The 24,463-nt window shown below is 44.6% G+C and overlaps 1 protein-coding gene across 7 annotated transcripts in view; it reads left to right on the plus strand.

Moving 5' to 3' along the window:
• The first annotated feature begins 256 nt into the window (after positions 1 to 256).
• PAX3 (paired box 3) overlaps positions 257 to 24,463 on the plus strand; it is a 75,193-nt gene continuing 50,986 nt past the window's right edge. For 4 of the 7 annotated variants that reach the window (XM_032698336.1, XM_032698338.1, XM_032698333.1 and 1 more), the window contains exons 1-4: positions 257 to 434; positions 1,315 to 1,550; positions 2,922 to 3,051; positions 3,699 to 3,833. In XM_032698336.1, coding sequence (XP_032554227.1) covers positions 350 to 434; positions 1,315 to 1,550; positions 2,922 to 3,051; positions 3,699 to 3,833 — 586 coding nt within the window. In that variant the 5' untranslated portion in view covers positions 257 to 349. The remainder of the gene's footprint in view (positions 435 to 1,314; positions 1,551 to 2,921; positions 3,052 to 3,698; positions 3,834 to 24,463) is intronic. The other 3 variants (XM_032698337.1, XM_032698339.1, XM_032698334.1) reach the window with 1 other exon arrangement.

A 24,463-nucleotide genomic window follows, 5' to 3' on the forward strand; every position in this document is an offset into this window, starting at 1 on the left:
CCGCGCCGGGCACGGAGCCGATAAATGGTCCCGGCCCCGCGGCCGCCGCTCCCGCCGCACCGGGCACCGCGCCGGGCACCGCGCTGCCGCCCCCCGCCCCGCCAGCCCGCCCTCCCCGCGCCCAGCCGCGCCGCCCCGCGGGGCTCCGGCCCGGCCCCTGCCCTCCCGGTGCGGGGCAGCGCGGGTCACTGACAAAGGGGCAGTGGCGGAGCTGCCTCCTCCCCGCCCCTCGGCGGCATCCCCCACCCCCTCTGGGACCGCTCCTGATTCGGCGGGGCCCGCTGACAGCGCGGGTCTCCCCTAGATCAGCCCTCACCTGGATATAACCCTGTCGGTCGCTGCCGCCGCGATGACAACTCTGGCCGGAGCTGTCCCCAGGATGATGCGCCCCGGGGCCGGGCAGAACTACCCCCGCAGCGGGTTCCCGCTGGAAGGTAAGGCCACGCTCGGGCTGCTCCCGGTCGGGAAAGGGAGAATCGCTCCGTGCCGGGACTCCGGGACAAAGCGGATCCCCCGGTCCGCCAGAATCGGAGCACAGAGCACTCCAGAACAGCCGCCTGGTTTCCCCTGGGCTGTCAGGGCAGGGATTTTTCCCAGGACGGGCAGGGGTTGGGCCGCTGCGGGCCGGCGGCTCCATCCTCGCTCACTGAGAGCGGCCCATCCCGGGAGCGGGAGGAACCGACAGGGAGGTCGGCAGCGCAGCGGGCCCCGAGTCCTCTCTTCAGCGGGGTGAAAGGGCGGTGGTTTGGGGAGCCCAAAGTTCGGGAAAAAGTAAGGGCGAAGTTAGAAAAAATAATTAAACTCAAATAAAAGCCATGTGAACGAAATCGGGAGGAACTTTAGAAGCGTGGACATGTCCCAGGCGGGCCGGGCTGCTGCGAGTGGCCGCTCTTCCCCACGGCAGCGACCATGCGAGGGCCGCGCAGTGCCGGGGACCCTCAGGCCGTGCCCGAGGGAGGACGGGCGGTGCGGCGGCTCCCACCGCGCCGCCGGGGACACCGCGGCCTTCCCGCATCTCTTCCCCCTTCTCCGCTGGAGTCGGGCGGGCCTTGAAAGCCGGCTCGGGCGCGAGTGCAACAGGTGAAGCCTGTATGTGCCCGCCGCCCTCCCCTGCCCGCCGGGGCGGTGGCGGGGGCTCCGCGGGAGCTGCGGGCCCCGGGCGCGCTGCGGGGCGGCGGGGCGGGCGGGAGGGAGTTGCTTTATAGAAAAGTAACGACAAAAAACCCAGTAACAACAACAACAAAAAAAAGACGCAGCAGGATCCGAAGACGTTAACGCCATTTACTCCCCTGCCTCCCCTCCCTCCTTTTCTAGTCTCTACCCCTCTAGGCCAGGGCAGAGTCAATCAGCTCGGAGGAGTGTTTATCAATGGCAGGCCTTTACCCAACCATATCCGGCACAAGATAGTGGAGATGGCCCACCATGGCATAAGGCCCTGTGTCATCTCCCGCCAGCTGCGAGTGTCCCACGGCTGCGTCTCCAAAATTCTCTGCAGGTACCAGGAAACGGGCTCCATCCGGCCGGGGGCCATCGGCGGCAGCAAGCCCAAGGTGAGCCCCTCCTGCCCGCCCGGAGCCGGGCAAACCCCGGCCGCGGTGGAGGGGAGCGAGGCCCGACTGGGACACGGCCCAGACTGGCTGGCACTGGGGTTTGCAGGCGGGCCGGCAGCACCCGGGAGGGCCGGGGGTGGGCGTAGACACACATGGGGCACAGCACCCTTGCCGTGTCCCTGCCTGTTGCTCACAAACTTCCAGAGGTTTTAGAAAATATTGTTGGAGTTCGCGGAAATTAGATACTTTAATTAAGAGAACACTATTAAAAAAAAAAACTCAAACGAAACTAGGGCGAAAAGGGTGTTTTTTTGAGCGCTTGGCTGCCCAAAGCCCCGCATGCCCTACACTCATCCCCGCAGGAGCACTGGAGGGCTCGGCACTGCGGGACGGACCGGGACGCGGTCGGTCCGGCGAAGGGCTGGCACAGCGCGGCGGGATCGGGCCCTTCCAGCTTTCGGTGCAAAGCGCAACAAAACGATCTGTATTTCTGTCTGTCTCCCTACCGCTCCTTCTCTTGCTCTGTTTACTTTTTCTCCCCGCTCTAAAGCTGCGTGTATTTATAGCCACACCGCCGAAAAGTTTGCGCTCGCAATAATGCAGACGAATTCTTATCCCAAGATTAGCCTTCTCCTCTAGCTTTTCATTCCCATTAAAGAAAAGTAAAGGCTTATGTTTCTGTTGGAAATTGTTGCTAGATTTTTCCCCCCTTTGTTTTTTCTAAAGTAGTAATGCCCGAACTTTTCCTTTCGGTGTTGGCAGTAGATGTAATTTTTTATAAGCGTGTTATCCGAACATAAGGCTGTTCCCAGACTGGAGACCGATCTTTTGTTTGATTTTAGCTTAATCTTAAAACCACGAGGCCACCGAAGGAACCTTTCGGTACTCGAACCTCTCCGATTTTTTTATTATGCTGTTTTTTCGTTCGGCGTTGCAACCTTTGTTGAGCCGAAACTTTACTAACCTGGGGCTTCGCTGCCCGAAATCCTCTGCTAATCGCGACCCAGAATTTACCCGGGACTTTCAGCTCGGACGCACGGCAGCCAGTGCTGCCTAATTCGGGGTTTTCCTTGCCGAGGGCTCGGTCCCACCTTCCCGGTAGCTCCGGAAGCCTTCCTGCGACGTTTCGTTTAACGCGGGGAGTGCTTGTCTTATGCGGGCCCGTTATTACCTTCTGTGTCCCCTCATGATTTTACCCTACTCGTCCTCGGGTGTTTTATAACGGGGTTTCTAAGCGGGGCCGGTGTCGGCTTTCGCTGGCGGTGGCGCGGGAGGCCCCGGCCGCACCGGGGGTCCCGGCGGGGCACACCGGGCTCCCTCGACCGCCTCTGGCCCTACAGACTGTGCCCGCTCGCCTTGTCTTTACTGAAGCAGGTGACGACGCCGGATGTTGAGAAGAAAATCGAGGAATACAAGCGGGAAAACGCGGGCATGTTCAGCTGGGAGATCCGGGACAAGCTGCTGAAGGACGGGGTGTGTGACCGCAACACGGTGCCGTCAGGTACGGGGCGGGGGGCTCGGACGCGTCCCGGAGAGTCGGGGGCAGTCCGGGGGTGGGGGGGCAGCCCGATACCCGGGTGAACCCCGACTCCCTGGGATCGGAGCCCCGGGCCGGGCCGGTGCCCACGGAGCGGCTGGCATGTCCTGGGAGGATTCTTGTGCTCGACGGGGTGTTTTCAATTAAATTGTAATTTCATTCTCCTCCCCTCCTCCTCCTGACGCTTCCCCGCCGTCCCCGCCGGGCTGCTGCCGCAGGAGGGGTTGTGTCTTGCCGGAGTCCGGGAGCTGGGAAGTAGGAGATGGGGAACAGCTCCCTGTGCCGGTGGATTACTTGTGGGATGGGGCGGGGGGGCACATGGAGCCGGAGCAGTATTTGTGCGGGTGTCCGCGATCTTTTCTTATCATCCACCACCCGGGCTCGGGAAAAAAAAAAAGACACTTGAGAGCCGCTGTGCCCGCCCTGGAATCCGGTGCGGGACGATGCCTCGTGAAACCTCGCGGGGAGGGGAGCGGGCCGCTGCCTCCCCAATGTCCCGACTGATGCCGGCTGTGGGGCGCGGGCAGTGGCTCTGACTGGGGGCTCGGCTCGACCGCCGCGGGGGGCCTGCTGGGGACGAGCCGCTCACAGCTCTGCACTCCCCCCTGAAGTGAGCTCCATCAGCCGCATCCTGCGGAGCAAGTTCGGGAAAGGTGAGGAAGAGGAGGCTGAGCTGGAAAGGAAGGAGGTGGAGGACGGCGACAAGAAGGCCAAGCACAGCATTGATGGCATCCTCAGTGAAAGAGGTAAAGTCCCATTTCCCCCTGCTCTCTGTAGGGTCCTGGGATGGGGCAGTACCAGTCCCAGGTGCTGGTCGGCATCATTCCCCTTCTCCCGGAGGTTGTCCCCACGGCCAGTGCAGCGGGAGGTGTAGGGCGAGGGACTAGCCCTAATGGCATGGCTGCCACGTCCCGTCGCATCCCTTTCCCCCGCCGGAACGACCCGACAGTGTGCAGTAACGGTGCGGAGGTGGGAACGAAGATGGGAGTCAACGCGAATTTGGCTTTCAGTAACCAGGGAGCAGGGAGCGTTGGAGCCACCACAGAGCTCCCCAGTCACAGCCACGCAGGGGCTCCTTTCCCAAGCCAAGCAAAAGGCCACAGCTGCATAGAAGGGGCAGTTGTAGCCAAAGACTGCGGAGCCTCGAGTCTCTGCAGACGTGAACAGGGCAGGGAGCCACACGTTTTATTTTTTCTGCTGCTAAAACTGCTGGGAAGAGCATGTGTTGGTGCTTGGCCAGGGGCTGTGAGGAGGTTGCAACCTGAACAAGGCGGAGGTGAAGGGCTGCTCCGGGGGGACAGCTGCTGCCCCCGCCGCGGCCATGCCCGGCTCCCGGCTGGGCCAGGGTGCAGGGGCAGGCCAGGGCCCGGCCGACGGCCTCTTGTGTGGAAGTCGCTGCCCAGCACATGCACAGGCACTGGAGAAGGCGAGACAAAAGTACCAAATGAGCTGGTCAAACATTTGTACAACTTTTCCAGCTTTTACAAAGAAGGCCTTCTATACACAATCTACACTTGGAGATGAACTTGGAAAACAAAGAGGGGGGAGTCCATTGAAACTCACACTTTGGCTTTGCACAGACAAAGCTTCAGCTAGCAGCAGCTTGATGTGAACAAAAGAAGGCAACCTTTTTATAATTCAAGGAGAAAAGAAGAGAAAACAGCCTCACAAAAGGCTGAGAAAAGACATTATGGGCTTGCAATGAGGGATGAATTATTCAATGAGCCCCTAATAGCTGATGCTCCACGCAGTTTTATGGACTCTCCGTCGTGGAAAAAAATAGCTCTTTTTAGGCAGAAAGTGTTTCTAGCATTTCTAGGCATCTGAGATGCTGGTGCCATCCAAGGACAACTGGAACCCATTTTTTAACAGTAGGAAATGTCCTTGTTTTTTAGGAACAAACCCCTAAACTCTCCCAAAACATAGTTTTCAACTCTGTTATTAAAATGCTTAAGAAACTTCATCTTCTGTGTGTCTGTGTTTGCGTGGATATGTGTAATACAAACATGCAGAAGATGAAAACTAAATAAGAGATTTTAAGGCCAGAAGACACGATTTGATTGCCTGGTCTAGCTGCCCCCACACGATGGGTTCAGAGTTTCCTCCAGTGTCTCCTTCAACAGAGGATTGCTCCAAGGGGGATGTGCATCAAGGGAAAAATAGCTAAATTCAGTGTCCTACTTGTTAGATAACTGGTTTTGCTGCCTTCCAGAATTTCTTGATAGAGATTAGAAACAGAAGATAGTGAGCTTTGATAATATTATTACTTTATGGAACAAAGAGTAATTAATAGAGACAAGAAGAGAAAAAATTTTGTTACCAATATAACCCATCCCTGTTTGTCTTTGAAACAATCTTCCTCTTCTTTGACTCTCTGCACTTTAAAGGGGGGCTCCTGATCTATTATATATGGGTGCATGGCTGCTTCCTGCCAGCCCAATGGAATCCCAAAATTTTTTCTTGCAGGAAAGTCAGTGATGCCTTGCTGTGAACAGGGGCTCACTCTTGCCTCCCAGTTGTATGAGAAGGCTGCATTCTGTCCCTGAATGTATCTTCTCCTTCACTATCTGTGGATGTGAATGTCTTACTTTTCCTCTTTTCAGTTCGATCAGTAGCAAATTTCCCTTGATTAAAAGGGGTAGTGTAGCCCTACCCTGCCCTGGGCAAGCAGGTTTTTGCTGCATGAACGTGACCGGACAGTTCCGTGGAAACAGCAGCTTTGATAATCCTGTCTGTTCTGTGACAGTGGCTGGGAAGGTTTGGCAGTTGGAGGGAGAGCATGCTCTTTCCCACAGCAATGCTTGCTCCCCCTCCCTGACTAGCAAGCTGTTGCTTAATCTCATTACTGGAGTGGTCAGGATGCTGCAGTGTGAGCCTTCTGCTGCTCCAGAAAAGATGTATTGCCATACTTGTGCCTTACATGTATTGTAATACCATAGGGACAACACACTAGTGAGATCATTACATGAAAAAAATAACCATAAAAGAGGTCTGCCACTACTTTCTGTATCCAATTAACAAAAAAAGGTTCTGCTTCAACGCCCACTGCCAGCTGAGGAGGTTCAATTTCACCCTATCTATAAAAATCATCCTGCCCTCTTATTGAAATACCTGGCAGTGCTCCTAAGGATTTTGATGCTGCAGGATCATATTTGCCAGTGCCCACTAGCCTGGCTATGAGGCCTGGTGTGGCCGAGGGTGCCTGCTGGCAGCGCATCTCAGATGCCCTTTCCAATACTCGGGTTGCTTGCAGTGTGTCCAAAGGTTATCCACAGGCTGTGCAGCAAAACCCTCGTGTGGTAGCTCAGCACTGAGTGCTCCATGTTACGGAGGGAGAAAAGTGTGAATCTTTTGCAGTATGTGGAATTTTTATAGCTCTGGTCTCAGGACCTTGAGGTATCCCAGAGCGTGGGTGCAAGGGAAGGGTGTGGGATAGATCAGAAAGCAACTCCTGAGGCTGAGCACAGAGCAAAGTATTGCTCTTCTGCTCAGGAGCACACATAAGTGCTGGATGTTTGCTGACACTGCCTGAAATCCCCTCCTCATTGTGGACCTTTGGGTGGCTCAAGGAGTGGCATTTTTTCTGAGGGTAGGGATAACAATTGTCATTTTAAGGGTAGCTAATTCAAGATTTAGAGAGCACTTACAGCAGAGTGGGATTAGAGAGTATAGAAACATGATATTTTTGAAAAATGTGTGATAGAAACAGTATATTATGTGACTTGGGATTTTTCCCACCACATATATAAGTGTAGGTAAACTTTGGTATGCCCCATGTGATTCTGTTCCAGCCTCTTTGCAGCCACTTAAATATGATTCTCTCACCGGGGTTTACTGATGCCACACGTGCAGCCCTGTACGTGCTGTATTTCAGCATTTCTGTTTGCATCACCCTCAACCCTAACTTTGAGTATATATTTAAAGAAAACCTTGATTGTCACAGTGTGTATGTATCAGGAAGCTGGTAGTTCTACAATAGCACATCTGTATTTCTGCATGCGAGATAATTTTCTCTTAAAGGCACAAGCCATAAATAAAGAACATGAGAGAGAAAGTTTTGTGCCTTTATATGGCACATCAGGGCTTATTTTTAGCATAACCGCTACAGAAGAGGGAGTCGCTTGTACCTTTGGTGGGAGTTACGTGTGGTTTGGTTTGCTGACTAATCTGATAACTCCCCCCTTCATAAAATAGCTGTTGTTTTCTGGCAGAAACCGGTGGCTTTCAGCACTCCAGTGATGGGGTGTAGAGCTGCTCCTCGGGCTGCTGCGAGCGGGCGGCGCGGGCTGGGGCTGGGGCCGGGGCCGGGACCCCCCCGCCCGGCCTCAAAGGGGGCCTCTGTTCCCAGCCAGCGGAATTGGCCCCCGGGCCCTGTCCTGGCGGATCCTCCCCCAGTCATGCGCACCCGTCCAAAAAGGGCCCTACTCATCCCGAGCCTCTACCCTTGGCTGTACTGAGAGCAATTCAGGCTACAGCAGACTAAATTGCCTCCTTTATTTTCTTCTTACTTTCATCTTGGACCAAACCCTTCCCCCCTCTCCCTCCCCTTCCTCTTTTCTTTTTTTCTGTGTGCCTGAGGCTCACATTAATACAATTTCAGCACCACCCCTATTTTAGTGTGTGTATGTGGGGAGTTTGAAGGGGGAGAAAGAAAAAGGACCTTAGCACAAAAGCCCTGCTCAGCAGCTCGAAAGTTCAAGCTGCTGCTGCCTCTCTAGCTGTGTGATGCTTTTCCTGTTTGTGAGTTTTGGGAAACATTTTTGCTTTGTACTGTAATGGAATTAGAGGACAGATGCTGACTGTAAATGGGACACGCGACTACCAGCCCCTAGCTTAAATATTTAGATGCAATGTTACAATTACTGACTTGATGCACAGGCTTTGAAGTGGTGGCACATGATCTAAAGGGTAGCTCAGGCTAGATGGGCTGGCAGATGTTTTGATTAGAATTGGTCACTATCATGCAGCCAGTTATTTTTAGATTGCTAAACTAATAAAGGCAGTTTATTAAGGGAGGGGATTAACATGCAGGCACCAGATATCAGTTTGAGTCATCCCATTCATTTCTGCATCGTAGACTGTTGGGTTAGTGGCTGGAGCTTGGGACAAGGCAGATGCTGAGTTAGATTTTGGTTGTGATTTTCTAATGCAGGGCTTGTCCTGATTTTGCTACAGTGCCCTGTCCCAGGGCATAGTGGTGAGAGGACTTACGTGCAATGCTGTTGTGGGCTGAGAAGCACAGTGTGTTCCCCTGCTCAGTGTTCCCGGTAAAGATTCACTTATTGAATGCAATATGATGACTGTGGCTGCAGGCAATTATCTTCTTGAGTCTGGAATTTCATACAGTACTTTATATATTTGGTCACTAGCAAGTCTAAGAAATCAACTCGTGTAACTTGAACAGTGTTGTTTCTGAGGCTCTCAGAGCTGACAAGAAAATAGTGCTTAATTAAGAAAAATTCCCTAGTGAGTCCAGTATTTGGCTCAAGGCAAATATTGCCAACAATATTTTCTGTCTTTTCCCCTTTTCTTTCCTCATATCTTAATAGCCTGGGTAGAGAAGCCAGGTGTTGCACAAGCTTAAATTGATGTAGGTGATGCCACGCAATCCCAGGACAGCTTTGTTTCTTTTGCCTGACCCATCATCACTGCGGGGCTCTGGGCCAGGCTTCTGCTTCCAAATAATTTTTCTAAGCTAATAATAGTAGTAACTGATGACCTCAGTGATCAATAATGACCTCACCATCAAGCGTGATGTCCCAGCATGCTGAGCATTTTTAGAAAGGTGCTAAATGTTTGTGTTTAGAGTGACTTGAAAGTGAAGTTTGCAGTTCCAGAGCTGCCGGGAGTAGCCCATACCTTCCTGTCTTGGAGGGAGCTGGGATGGGGGGGGGATTTTGAGGAGAGTGCTAATTGTCAGACTAACTGCAGGCTAATCGCCTGACACAAGCACTAGTAATACTTTCAGGTGTGGGAAGAAAGGGTGTTAATCTAGCAGCGACTCTCTGAAGGAATATATAAATACATCATATCCCTTTCTTAAAATCATGATTTTATTAATGGCTTTGCATGTTTTGCCGTCTTAGGGACACCCTCTTCAACTTAAGAGTCAGTACCTCTTCAAACAAAGTTGCATTGGGCTTCCTTTCTCGTTTTTCTAATTGCATATATATAGAACAAAGCCAAAAGTTTTTTTAGCAAATGTGAGATTGCTTCACACACAGTAATTCATTAACTTGAATTTGTACTCAAGTTAACATCTTATTTGATTGCTTAGAAAATCTTTATCTATTAGACTTAGTGTCATTCTGAAAAGGCTGAGGCAAGAAACGTGGATGGTTGATTTCCGTGTGGCTGGGACTTGCTCTGAAAATGCGATTTGTATCTTCGGCTTTCTAGATCCTCCTGTGATTGCAGAATCCTTGACGTCAGCAGGAATTTACCACAGTAGAGATCAGGTTTTTCTTGAAACCAGCTCTGTAATGTGCTGAGCAACAGCAGCTCTGGGAGAAATCCTCAGGTTTATTATGTAAAATGGGTTTGGTGGTTTGGGTATCAGACCTCCAGTTCTGCAAATGCTGTCATAGGAGAGTAACAGCGAGGAGTGCCCCTCAAAGGACCTATTCATGTGTGTAACGTTACTCACGTGGGTTGGGGCAGGCAGGAATGGGGCCCAAATTTGTTCTATTCTGTTAGTGTAAAGTACCCGCTGCATAAGAGTGTGACTCTAATCCCGAGTGAAACTCTGGCAAAACTCTTACTGAGGACAAGGATCTTTGTGTCTGTGTTTACAGAGGTAGTGGTGGAATCAGCAGACAGACAGAGGTTTTAATAAGATAAAAAGCCAATTAGCAATTAATGCTGAAAGTGAAAGCCAATACTGATAAAATCCTTAAAACAAATAATTTTCCATGTCTGATTCTCAATAGTGATTCTCTGTTGTATCAGTCAAAGACAACACTTTTATCTAACACTTATTTGGGGATGGTTAATTTAGTATTGGGATTACTTATTGATAAGGGTTGGAACAGGGTTTAGAAGAGGGAGGCCAATAAAGCTGATAGTGATAAATTATCATGAGTCTCCAGAGCTGTGTAATAAAACTTCATTGGGAAATGAAGCAGAACTACAAAGTGCTCTCTGGTTAATTTAAGAAGAAATTGAGTGAAACACAAAGCAATAAATCAGAGCAAACCAGTCAATGTGAATTTCTCCATGTAAATGTCACTTTAAATCCTATGTAGCAAACACATATGGCCAGAGAAAGAACAAAATATAGAAATAAAAATGCAGGTTGCTTCCAAGTGTTCCCCAAACGCTGAGCTCTCTGGCTAATAAAAATTATACACAGTAACATAATTCACCACAAGACCTTGTTTAGTGTAGAGTGAGTGTGGCATTTTACTTTACTTGCCCTGGAGTACTCCTACCCCATGCTGTTAAGCTAATTCAGTTTAAATCACTCTGCCTAGAAAAAAACGTGAATTGTAATGAAATTAAAACTCACTGAGGACACATTAGAGTTAAAGTGTGTCATGGGATGAGATTATTTAGTTAGTGGAGTTTGATGTAATTGTTGACAGGTCATTTATTCATCCTAGTAAATAAAGATCTACGAACTATTAAGAATGTGCATATATAACTAGTAAGACAGTAAAAGGCAATTAAGCAGTCAGTTTAATGTCTTATCTTGCTGGTTGCCCTACAGTTGTTTTACAACTAGGAATTAAAATTTGAAAAGAAAGTTTTCAGTGTCCCTGGCCAAATATTGATTAAGTAGTTGTTTGCTGATGCCATTGTGGCACATAAAAAGGCCAGTGGTTCTGCCCCTTGTTGTTCATCTTCCATTGTTGCTGATTCTTAACCTCGGAGATCAAAGGAGGATCATTTCAGTTTATCTGTCTTGGAAAATCCTTCTTTGCTCCTAAACCCGTATGGATTAATGGCCAAATTGTCTTTAATGAGATGTGAAATTTGAATGGAATCCTTATTTTGCATGGTCTGTTTTATGTATGCACTGTATGCTCTTACAGTTTTGCGGAGGATATTTCTTTTGCATTATTGGATTTGATTTTGTTTTAATCACTTTAGTATACAGTGCATTGAAATGTTACTATTGCAGGAGTTAAAATACAATGTGTTTAACTGAATTTTACTAAAACCCATTTTGTTGCATGTAATCATGCAATGTTGATGAGTGTAGCCTAAAGAGGGGAAAAAAAAGATGACTTTTCTTTGTATACTAAATCGTATAGGAGATAAATAGTCCAGGGCTGCCAATAAAATAAAGGGAGATTGAGAAGCCAAACCAGTCTCCAAATTGGGCTCTCAGTATAAAGGCAACACAAACAAGCTTGCAGCATTTCTTTGTGCCTTTTCTTCAGTTTGGATTTTATGGACCCTACTTGCCTCAGTGAGGATAGTTGTACTGTCCCTTCTCAAAAAGGGGAAAGTTGGATCAACCAGGCTGTGCAGAAAATTAAGACTCCTTGAGAATAATCATTTCCCTGTTGCATGGTAGAAAGCTACACTTATTTCAGAGATAGTAAAATATATCCCACAACATCCTCTGTAGAAGAGACCATGCAATCCGAACGTGTTATGTTGTCTTGTAATTATGATATGAAGTTTCATGTGAATTGTAAGGTGTGTGCATGTTAGATCCAGGTTCCTCTGCATCCACCTGACACAGAAATTTAGCTTCAAAAACAGTAGTAAGAAGCCTGGTAAAGCCAGTATATCCTCTTCTGGTTTTGCATTGATTTTTAGGTAGGTGTGCCTCTTCTGCTGTTGTGACAAACAGCAGAGTGAAGGGCTAAGACAGATTTTTTTTTTAATCATAATTTTCTTGTTCCCTTTCTTAAATACCCTCTGTTTCTATTCTGTTTCGTTATGTCTGATTAAAATACTAGTCTGTGCATACTTTACAAATACTCAGCTACTTAAGGAGGCATTTTGTCCTAGAGTAAGAGGTAACATTCCTTGAAAGCATTTTCAATACAAATTTCCCTTAAGTCTGTGAACTCAACTTTTTTGTTTCCATGGAGAGCTGTGGTGAGCACAGTGTTATCCGTGCTACCTTTTGATTTTTTTTTTAATGGATATTTGCCTGGATGTACACTTTCTGCCAAACTTGATCAGTGTTTATATCACACACAAGCCCATATAAGGACCCATCTTAAGGATTTTTATATTTGTGATATGCCTCATGTTGGATGTCTGATCCAAAAATGACTATGTAGTAATTTCTTTATCAGATATAATGTCACATAGATCACTGTGGCTTGAATAGTATGAGGAATAAACTGTCTGTGGCTGACATTTCTGCAAGCAGACAGCTTATTCAGCCCCTGTCAAATTTTATTCACCTTATATAAATGAGTAGGACTGTTCATGCCAATATAATTGGAATCTCTTCCATGTACCAGCCCAGAGAAGCAAAAGCAACCGCAGTTCTTTTGGCAAAACTACTCTGCTTTGTTAAAAATGTAACCAATATATAACCCATATACCCCCTGCGAGGTAGTAGCACCAACCATACTCAGTGTAACCAAATTGGACTTCTGACTACTTTCTGTTTCTGTGTCTTTAGCTGGCTCACAGGAGATGGAGATGAATACAGACAGGTTTTACAGAAACGAGGCTTAGGGAGTAGCAGGGAATTTTTCCACAGAAAATCCCTTTTTGCAAGCAATGGTGTGGCAGGACTTCCTTTTTATTTTGACCTAAGGGCTGGTTGTTTGATCTGGTGTGAAGTGTTGAAGGGTCAGATGGATTGTGAGGTGGGGGGATCAGTGTCCCAGTAAATACTCTGTCACCAACCCAGCCCCTCCTGTCAGGCTGAGTGGTCAAAATAAAACCTACACAGAACTAGCTGGAAGTTAGGTTTCAGCTGGTTTCACAATCAGCAAAATAAGTTGTTTTCAGAAAGGGTGTTTTGACAGAAAAAAGGGAAGTGGAAAATATTTAGCTAATGAAATTTGAAAATGGAAAGCGAAATACAGTTTTGCCATTTTCACAATGAAATCCTGAAAAGCACAGATTTGGAAAAAAAAAAAATCTCCAGAATTCCATTTACTAAGGTATAAATCAAGATTAACTCCACTGTAGCTGGTAAACTGATGATGGTGTGTGAGCAAACACTGAATTAGATCATCAATATTTACATATAGGAAGGGATTTTTCCAAACAACTACTAGCTCAGGAGTGGTGTTTTAAGTGAGTAGAAATCAAATCTTTATGGTGCAGGATTTTGGAGGCAGCCTACAAATTTTTTTCTGTAGATTTTTAATACATGGAGTGCAGAGAAAGGCATTGTATGTGCTGACCTCTCCTTCTGCCCGTGGTAGATATTCCCTGCATGGTATATGACTTAACTATGCTCTTTGCCGCTGTCCGTGGAACTGGAAAATAATAGAGGAAAACATTTAGAAACCTATTTAGAAGATTGTACAACAGATGTCACAGTCAGGAAAAAGCCCTGTGGGTTCATCCCTGGTTTAGCACAGTTGATTTGACCTGCTCTCTTTTAAATCAACAGGCTCAAGCAAAAATGCTCAAATATTTGGCAGCTCTACAGAAAACCACGCAAGCCTCTGTTGCTTTAGTACCCACAACTTGTTTTCCAGAAAAATACAGTGTTTCCTTTTGAAAAACTTTTAAAACCAGCTGCCTGTCCACCTATTCTGAACAGCACTGAGACTGTCGTGAGCTGCATGTTGTGTGCACCAGGGCAGGTGACCCGGGCCAGCCTGCACAGAGCTGGTGCCCCGAAGGGACTGAAGCAGCCAGAAGTGTTGCAGGCTCTTGGGATGCTCACAAAATGCAAAATGGCTGCATACAGCAGACATTTTGTTTATCCTTTCGTTTTTTCCTTCTTCCTCTATGTTTAAAAAGTTTCTTGATACCAAATTGTATTGTGATTTACATCTGAACAGTCCTGTGCTCTCAGTAAGGGCTGTGCAGGTTATCATTGAATTTGGCCCTGTATGAAAGTTTAATTATATTTCAGATTTGAGGGAACGCTTTCACTTTCTCAGACTTGGCAACACCTTATAGTGCTAAATGTGTATTTTTGTTGGTAAAGAAGAGATCTGACACGCCAAGTAAGCATTGTTAAAATACTACAAGCAGAACAAATTAAAAAGAGCTGTTTTAGAAAATGGCATTAACATTTTTTTTTTTTTTAATACATGATTTAGCAAAAAAGCCAAACAAACCCCCCTGGCTCTCTGCTACAAGGAGTTCTGTTACCAATCTGCTCTGTCCTGGTGGGGGGGGTGGCAGTGCTGCTTGCTGCCTCTGATTTCTGGCTCCTCCCTGGCCAGAAGAGGAGGCGTGCTCTGTCCCCCTATACAGCATTCCTCCCCTCAACCTTTGATCCTAATCAACAGAGCAAATGAAAATTTCAGAAAGATACCAGTGCCTTAATTCGAATGGTTGTCAAACCCTAAACTCTGACAGCTGTAAAGAAGATTTGTCTCCAAGCTGTTAGAGGTCACTTGGCCAAGGAAGTACTTAAAACAAACCAGAATTCAAAGTCACTGTACTTCTCTTGCGTTGGCAGTTGAAAAGATGGAGTGATGATTGATGACATAAACAATTCTCTTAATCTGACATCAGGAACAGACTTGTCAGTCCTGGAAGAAGAAATCAGGTACAAAAATTTTGAGCGAGTATTAAAAGAATCCTAACTATATCTAGTATCTGAACCCTGATAATGGTAGCTATAAATAAAAAATAAAACACCCCAGAAAAGTGCTGTGAGGGGAAAAAAAGATCCTCCAGGTGATCAAAGAGTGGATGAGGGACTCATCTGTTCTTAATCTTGAGTTGTTACCATGCAGAAAAGTCACTCTATTAAAGAAACAGGCCACCTGGGGCTTATTTTTTGGCCACTGGCTAGCATAGGGAGGGCATGTAGAATGGTGGGTTTCCCAGGATGGTAAAGAAGGCACTTCTTTGGATGCACTTCTGCGTTGTTCCTCTGTTTTAACCTCAGGGGTTTTTTGGAGTGATGTGAGTTCCCTCGGGGCACCTTGGCTCCCTTTTGTAGGGGATCCTTAGGTTAAAAGACCCGTTGTGCTTCTCTGAGTGCGAGTTTGGAGCAGTGAAGACAGCCCTGGTGATTCAGGGCGGGGTGCAGGGGTGGCTCCCGGTACAGGTGGGAGCTGATACTCTGTTTCCAACCCAGGGAGCTCTTTGCTCTGCCTTTTTCTTCTGGGAGGCTTGCAAGTGCTTTCCATTATATTTAATGTGAAGTTTAAAGCTTACACGGGACCGCTGTGTTCTCTAGGTGGAGATGTGGTCACAGCTGTGCTTTGTAGGTGGTGTTTTGCACTTGGTGACACTCAGCTCTTTGAGTGGATCCCTCAGGTTCCAGTGATTTGGGCTAAAGGGCTTCCCCCCCCCACCCCCCGCCCCCAGACAGCTGGTGCTGGTTTGCTGCTGCAGAAAAGGGGCTGCCCAAGACATTTTTCCGTAGGCTTTAATGATCTTCTGACTGGGCTGTGAAGAGTGTGGTTCTGCATCTTTGAATTGGGAAAAGGGATCTTTTTTTTAACACCCCTTTTGAGAAGGAAGGAGTAATCCTGGTGACTGATGCGTTTATAAGTAAGTGATAAATACAAACAAACACGAGAAAAGTGGTTATGGCAAAACTGGTGGTGGAAGAGTTGGCTTTGTTTTGAAGGAAAACTGGCTGGAGTTGGTGCAATTTGCTCTGCATTTCTTTCAGTGACTTTCTGCATTGCTTGTGCCTGGAGACAGCTGAGATAGGATTGCTCACTCCTCCTCCCAGTTACTGATCTCTGCCTTGCTTGGCCATGCTCCCCCTGAGTAGGAAGAAGCTGCTGTTTCCCAATTTCTATGCTTTCCTTAATTTCCTCCCCCCTCCATGCCCTACCCTTGCTGTGCATCCTGACGGTGCATGCAGTGGAGAAGGAGCTGTTTCTCTGTCAGATGATCCTGTTAGGTTAAATTTTCAGTTTTCTTTGTGTGGTTGTGGTTCACCCCCACCCCTGGGTGTGGGTTTGGGGGGGAGGTTGCCTTTTTTTGTTTGTTTGTTTTTGTGTGTGTTTGTTTGGTTTTTTTTTCTTGTTTGGAGTTTTTATTTATTTGGTTTTTTTCTGTTAAAAATGGGACCAATGATATTTTCCTCCCTCAATGTTATCTCGAAATGCTTGAGGTGCAGGAATCAAAAGTGCTATAAGGTTCAGATGCCATAGTTCATCTGCTGAAACTGCAGATCCAGATGGAAAGAAGTTTCAGAACAAGTGCTTTGTGGCTAGGAAGGGTTGCAGCCTGTCCTTAGAATCCAGCCCTTGGGGCTGCAGAGCTGGGGAACACTAGGTGTTGTTTGTAGAGGGGCCACTTAACTGAGGAGAGAAATGCTGCAAGCCCTGGCACAGAGCAGCAGGTGTGTGTGTTTTGACAAAGTGGTAAAGATTGTGCACCTTTATTTTTAATACTTTTATTACTGTTGTTTACAGCTAAAGCAGATCAATAGCTAGTGTGGTCTGGGATCAAGGTCACGAATTCAGAGGTGTTGCCTCAATTTATATTGAGGCTCTGAGCCATAGTGTGCTTACTGGAATACAGCAACTATTGATACATGTCTTTTGCTGGTTTTGCTGGGTCTCCCATGAATACCCTGCAATTTTCTCAAATATGTGGTGTGGAAAATCTATTCAATAATACAAATAATCACTGGTTCTAAGAGAGTATTCGATGCTTGAAATTTATGTGGTTGTGACTGGGCATGCAAGCCCTGCCCTGGTTTTTCTTCTGCAACTTGGTGTTGCCATTGCATTCACTAAAAACTCGTATTTTCTGGATAGTTGCTTAAAACATTTTATTTCTTTTAAAATTAGATTTATTTTTTTACTAGTGTATTTGTTAAAACAGAAACATGGACTGAGCAGAAGAAGGAGACAAAAATCATGCCTTTAGCATTCTTTTGTTGTATATTGCCAGTATTTATGGTTTAAAACTGTAGCTTTCAATCTTTATGCAAGAGAATGCATTTCTCAGTGGTGGGATTTTGTGCTACACAGGCTGATTAAAGATGAACTATTTTGGTTTGGTTTTGAACTTTTATTATATGAAATCTGAAATTTCTTCTATAAACATTCTTCCTGACAAAGAGAAATTGTGCATCAACTTGGACATCAAGTTATGAGCCAGAAAACCGAGGAGCCGGTTGCAGTGGATACACTGGCTTGATCTTGTCTACAGGTCTTAGAGAAAAAAGTTTTTAGATGTTAAGCTGCAGTACAACTTGCAGTAAGGCACAATCTGATTTCCAGAGTTGTTGAAACAAATAATTTTTACTGACTTCTTGAGTTTCAAGAAAAAGGGTATTGTTGCAGTCTGTTCTTTAAACAGTAAATTTAGGTTTTGGTTTGTGTGTTTTTCTTTTTTTTCTTTTTTTTTTTTAACACCATTGATTCCTCTAATGAATAGTGTCAAACATGTGAGATTCTTCATAAATCTCAAAAAAGGCTTATTGAATGTAATAGCAAGACTTGCATTGTCTTAAATGAAATTTAGTCAGACCTTAAATAGAAAAGTTTTTTTGTCTCTTCTTTTTTTTTCCCTATCTTTTTTCTTTTTCCCTCTCTCCTCTCCTTTCCTCGAGGGAGAAAAAGTTTTCAGTTTTTCTGAGGAAACAGAGGAATTCTAGCATTCCTGGGCATGAGAGGAGAATACTGATTTGAATCAGGCAGAGAGCAAGCAGGTGCTGAGCATGTTCATTGCTTAACCCCCTGCCCTGCTCCTGCATCCCCGCCTGACCCAGTGCACAGACCCTGCAAATAGCAGCAAGTTGCCAGATGTTGGAGATGTTTTCAGTAGAGTGATTATTCACCAGGTCTCGTCTAAAACCGGGGAGTTCCTACAATGGTTGTGTTTCATGTTTAAAACCCGGTTGGATAAGCCATTGGGGACAGTGCTGGGGGAAAATACTGTATTTCTGAGGACAAGGGCTGTCTGTTCTGTTGCTGACTGCTGTGTGTCTGCAAAAAGTAATACAAAAATTTAACAACTAGAGTAGATTACATGAAGGGGAAAAGATGTCTGTTTTTTTTTTTTTTTTTAAATGAACAGAAAAGATTTTACGACTTAGAAACAGCACACCCTAAAGAGAGGTGTGTTTAAAAGTTAAGGCTCAAAAGCTTTTGTCTGGAGAATAATACACTTGGTATAAAGAGCAGCACAATGGAACTCTTTTCTTCTAGTTATGTATGGATGAGCATCAGTCAGCCAAGGAAGAACTTCAAAGGCCAAAGTGAAAACTTGCTAGATTCTTTCTTTCCTGGCAGGTTCTTCTTGAGGTAAGATGGGGAGAGCTGTTTGAGCTGGGAACTGACACTCTCCTCCTGCAGCAGAGGAGGTAATAAATTCTGTGCAAACTGAGGTACTCAGCTTCAACGGTCTCAGTCTCCAGTTGATTTGCCTTTTTGGATGTTACTAAACTATTCCATCTCATGAGACTTTATTGCTTATTCATAAAGAGGTCTTGAATTCCACTTCTGCCTTGCTGGGAAGGCACCATGCCAGAGGGAAGGGGAAGATGATCTATTTCTCTACATCCAAAAAGATATTCATTATTCATATGCTATAATTTGCCTCTAAGGTAGAAAAATAGCCCCAATGTGTTTTAATATAAGTAGTCCAAGGATATAACTGCTGTACACCAAAAAGGTGACCAATCTTCATGTCTGCAAATATGTATGCAGAGTGTCAGGGTTTGTAAAGGGGATGCTCATGTGATAGGAAATAAGAATTCCAAATAGCATCCATCTTCAACATGACTTTACATCACCATTTTGTTTTATGAATTTTAAAACTTTTTTTTTTTTTTTTACCTAGGAGTTTATTTACAGGATGTTAAATGCTTCAGTCTAAAGTCATTTATCTAGTTTTAAAATGAATTTAAGCAGCAGTGTTAGTGTTACCTTCAAAGCTGTGTTTTGGAGGCATGTGAAGAAGTGACTTTACTTTAGTGGACTGTGTGTGTCACACCAGTCTTTGTCAAAGGCAGAGACACAACAGAGAAACCAGAAGATGTCTGATGGAGAAAGCAGCTCTTATGATTTCCCAAGACCACAAAGTAGAGCAATCTGTACCACAGCCCTAAACTATGTTGGTGCTACTGCTGATGCACACAGGGCTACTCACTTTCTGGGGAGTGGGGTAGGGAAAGCCAGGTGTCATTTGGAACAAAAGGAATATTGCAGCATCTTGGCTCTAATACTTGAGAAATGCTTGTATAGGCAAGTGAGTAACCCCCCTGCCAGCCCTCCTCCACAAGTGGGGTATGAGCATCAGAGAGTGCCACTTGTGCTGCCCCGGACCCAGTGACCAAGCAAGGAAGGAGAGCCCTGGGTCACCAATCTCATGAAGCATAAAGCAGTTTTTCTGAGGTTCAGGGCAGGCTCAGGTAGGCTGTTCTCAAAGCACATTTTGTATGAGCCTGTATTAGGACTTAAATGCTGCATGGAAGAGACTGTGGGGTTTTGTGTGTTTTCTCTGTGTTCTTCTCCTGATCATCCAGCTGCACCAGAGTTAAAATTTGAGTCCCTTTTCATGACAGCCCTCATTCAGTTAGCTATGCATTAGGCTGGGAAGAAGAACCAGTAATTATGAACAAACTGGCAATAGCATGTTCCAGTAACTGTTTCATAGTGTGTCTGAATTGATGGCTTCAAGAATGGAAAATAAGTTTTTGGGATGATGTGGAAGATCTCTGTTTGCATGCTCTCTCTTTTGGCTCAAGCCTGTTGTACGTGCTCAGGCATCCTTGGCTTCAGTCAGGCTGTTTAGAGGAAACAGGGTTTCTGTGAGGGCTAGGTTGAAAATAAATGATTTGCCCACAAAAGTAGAGGTTGTGATGTTTGCTGGGAATGCACTATATGACTCAGCCCACAGACTCTGTCTAGGTGCTTTGAAGCCATCAGCTGAAGATACAGAATAGGCAGCTTAGGGTTGGCTGGTTTAAATTTCCTGTGCAAGGGTTTGCACACCTATTTAGGAAAGCTTCTAAGGAAACACTTTAAGTGGAAAAAAAGGTGAGTGACCACTTCATTAATGATTTCAGGTGAGTTCAGCTTCATTGCTGAGAGAGTTTCAGTAAGCAAAGCAAGGGGATGTTTCATAGACCAGATATGTGCTGCTGTGGAAAATGGTAATTTGAAATTATGATACTTTATAATTTTCAAATGTGCAATACTGCATCTTTTTTTTTTTTTTTTTTTTTTTTTTACTTTCAGCATAATGCAATGCCATCTAGCTCTCTGAAAATCAAGTATATGAACAAACACAATTAATTTTATCTTTCATTTTGGGAAAAGGCTGAAAGAATAATTAGGATTTAGAGCTAAAAATGGGATAACAGACCTGGATTTGGCAGAGTTGTCAGCAGAATTTTAGTTTTTCAAAAGTAAAGGAAGTGTGTTTCGGATTCTGGTTCTGTTGTGAGCTGACAGTCTTAGACCATTAGTGGGAATTGGATAGTAGTCCTTGTTTTGCATGAACTGTACAGAGTTTAAAACATATTTGGGAAATGAGAGAATTTGTTTCCTACTTGCATGGAACACTTTTAGACTCTTGCAATACAAATAGAACATTTTTGACCATGATAATGTCTCTATATTCTCATCTCCAAAGTACTTATTTTTATAAAATAATAAATGTCTTTTGACTTCCCTAGTGGAAAAGTACTAGGTAGATTCAGGGTATTAGTTTTACGCTATTCCTTCTCCAAATTTAAACCACACCTGATTTGCTAGAGATTGAGGTAGGGGGAAGTTGACGACTGGGAGGGATCCTTATTTTACTGCCACTTTTCATCAGATGTTCATAACTCATGGAGTGCCACGGGCAACTGCAGAGAGAGCCTTTACAGGTATCAAAATAGAATAAAACCCTGAAAATTCATCTGAAAAGTTTCCGCTACACAAATATTCAGGAGGCATTCGGGCACTTATCTGCCTCTGTCCTTGACTGCATGGGAAGAGAGCTGGGTGAAGAGCTCAGCAGCAGTATCAGTACACTTGTATTCAGCTGCCATCATCTCCTTTTTCCTGTATGCTTCTGTAGTTTAGTAAAAGAACAATTTTAATCTCCTTTTTGGTATGTTTTGTTAGGTTGCAAAGAGGAAACCAACATAAGCTGAGATATTGACCTAATCTAGTTGCTCTCGTGGAACAATAAATAATGGACTGAAGCATTACAAATTTGTACTTTCACGTTGATTTCCCAATAAACTGTTAGGAAATAGTGCCACAGTATAGAATATGTTTTTAGATCAGATTCTGGACCTGGCATCAAATTTGATGCCTGCTGGCATCAAATCAGAGTGATTCCTTTGTCTAACTCGCTTGATTTCCAGCAGTGTAACAGAGATCTCAATCTGGCTTTATGGATAATTCTGTAGTTTCAACAACAGAGGACTTTTTGCTGAGCAAGGGCATGTAAGATGTACTGCCAGGTATTGAATTATCTCTGTTGAAAGGTCAAGTTATTTTTCTAATTTTTCTTTGGGGATATTTGTTGCTGTTTACAAAGAACCTTATTCTATTTAATAATATAAACCAAATTATGGAACGAATAATACCATAATTTGGGGAAAATTTGAAGGATTCCTGATTGCTTTTAATGCAGCTTCTGTAATAAGGTGGTATAGCCTACTTTAGTCTAATGTATGTGTCTACTGATATTAGTTTCCTGAATGTATTGTTAAGAAATATTGCAAGTCTTAAGGAATGATGCTCTGTAACTTCTGCTTGTTGTGTGTGCCACTTTTCACACACACGAGTGTACAGATGTGCCCCTGCAGACACATGTAAACTGTGAAGTTGGGGCAGAGCAAGGTCTTACCAGTCACATTGTTTTTGCAGCCAGAAGAAAATCATATGCTTGGTACAAAAGATGAATTTGTAACTATTTAAGCAAAGCTGTACCTGCTTTTATTAGTAAAAGGATGCAAATGGAGGATTTTCTGCATATTAAGGAATGTTTCTTTTGCTGCTCAGTGGTCTTGCTGTCAGCAAAGTCTCCAAATTAAAATAAAAATAAAACAACAAACAATCCACCCCAACCCTTGAGCTTCAAACAAAACCCAATCTTCTGAATATGCTTTGTGTGGTAGACAATTTAGTAAACTAGGTTATAACCTCAAGACGCTCCTCTGGCACCCCTCCATGTGAACATTGCTAATATCCTTTGAATTACTTTGTGCTATTGTCTTTCTAAACACTCTTTGGAAGTTGTGCTGACCTGGAGATCTCAGAACTATTTTCTGCTGGGAAGGTATGAGTCCCTTGAACATGAAACTCAATCAAATCATGACCATTATGGCAGCATTTTGTTCTGAAGAAAACAAAAGGCAGAATCTAGGCTACATAAAATCACTCATTTCAATATTTTGCAGAACTAAATATTTTTTTATTATTTTTACATTTTGTTTCTAATTTTTAATTTTTTTATTTTTAGAAAATGCAGGTTAAAGACCTGATTATTTTGTTGTTATTGCTTTTGAGACAAAGTGAATATATTTAAAAGGAATTTTTCCCTGAAGTTTTCGACTGTTGTGACATATTCAGATTTCTGTTAACTAGAATGAAAACAAATGTAGAGATGCTCAACTTCGCTGTGGATCAGGGTTTCTCTCTCCAAAGAGTGTCCTTTAGGGGGCTGACTGAGAAGAAATGTCAGAAACAATAGTTACACTTTATTTTTCCCCCCCCAGACACTGGTTTACACAGGTCAGTTAGTCTGTGGGATGTGCAGAAGTTGGCAGCCTCTTTCAGGATGGACAGAATCAATTTTTGTGGTGGCTGTTTCCCGCAGCGATAGCAGGCACCAGAGCTGGCAGGAAGGACCTGGAGTATTAGCTCTGAATCCACCAGCTGGGACAGTCCCTCAGAGTAAAAGAGGCTGTCCCAGCAAACAGTAACGTACTCATTTTTACTAGAGCAACATATTTTGCCCGCCTGTGAAATGTTAGTTTTGAGCAAATTTGATCTGTCACTTAGCTTAAAAAGAAGTGATTAATGCAATGATTTTAATACTTTTTTCAGTTTGTTTTGCAGACTTTTGTTAATTTAAAATCATTGGAGCTGTTCAGGGAAATAGCAGGGAGCTCAACAGCAAAGCAGTTAATTATAGCCGAGCAGTGGTTTGAAATAGGGACATGAATATTAATTCTTTCGAAACTGCTTGACGTATAAGCTGAGTTTGATTGGGGCTGCTTCTTTCTGTCTCTGCTTTTAGCATTCTTTCATTTTTTTCATTCTTTTGTCCACTTGACACACAGTCCCTCTAAAATGGTTTTGCAGAAACTGTTGGCATGGTCCCTGAACGATTTTTTCCATGGAGTAAGTTGCTCCCCCAATGTATAGCCTGACTTTTAATTAAAAGATTTGTCTACACTGTTTCAAACAGATGAAGAAATAGCTGTTGGTGTAAAGGTATGGGTGGAAAGATGGTCTTTGGTGCTGACAGTGCTGAGCACCTCTGTGGCTTTTTGGGTGTTGGGGATAAACAGGTTTATGGGAAGAAGGAGGTGTAGTTTTTTGCATTAGGAAGATTTCTGGGGCTGCCAGAAGTTTTCAGTGTGGTTATATTCAGTGCCATTGAAATTTAAACACAGGCTGAGAAAATAGTTTTGTTTATTAACTCAAATTATGGGTTCTGTCAGTCTTCTGCGGGAGGGGGGAGGGGGGAAGGAAAGAAAGGTGTAACTTTAAGCACACACTGATTTGTTCTTATTACATAACAAAAGTCTATTTCTTTATCATGTTATCATTCAGTTAATAAAAATTAGCTACAATAACAGCATCAACTTAGAAACCCCTCAAAGTCCAGGGGATTTTCTTTCACAATGAACATGAATACTGTTCAGAAATACAAACAGTCAAAGGATAACTTTAGGTCTGAAAGAGAAACCTGGCAAGGGTAATTGAATAAGCCTGGATCTCCTGAATATGTCATGGTGAGTGCAGTCAACATGTCATAATTAGGTTTATTGAGGGCCATTCCAACAATCTGCTTCTATTCTTCCTGCCTTATTGTCCACAGCTAGGCAAATAGCCAGGGGACAAAAGGAATCAAGTGCTGACAAAACATGAAAGAGGAAAAAGATTTAGCTGCTTTTATCAAAGAAACTGAGAAGGACTTTGTGTAAATAAAGTAAGTAACTGGCCATCCTGCATTTAGGCAATGCCGTTTTCATTAGAATTAATTCTTGACATATTGGAAAGGTTCCAAGGGAAGGATTTCTACTTCTGACAAGTTTAATTTGTAAATTAAAAACAGTTGGTTAAACATGAGCTGCCATCAACAAAACTTAACTAAAGCCATACATGGTCAAGTC

Source organism: Chiroxiphia lanceolata, chromosome 10, assembly GCF_009829145.1.
Source record: "Chiroxiphia lanceolata isolate bChiLan1 chromosome 10, bChiLan1.pri, whole genome shotgun sequence".
Classification (NCBI taxonomy): domain Eukaryota; kingdom Metazoa; phylum Chordata; class Aves; order Passeriformes; family Pipridae; genus Chiroxiphia; species Chiroxiphia lanceolata.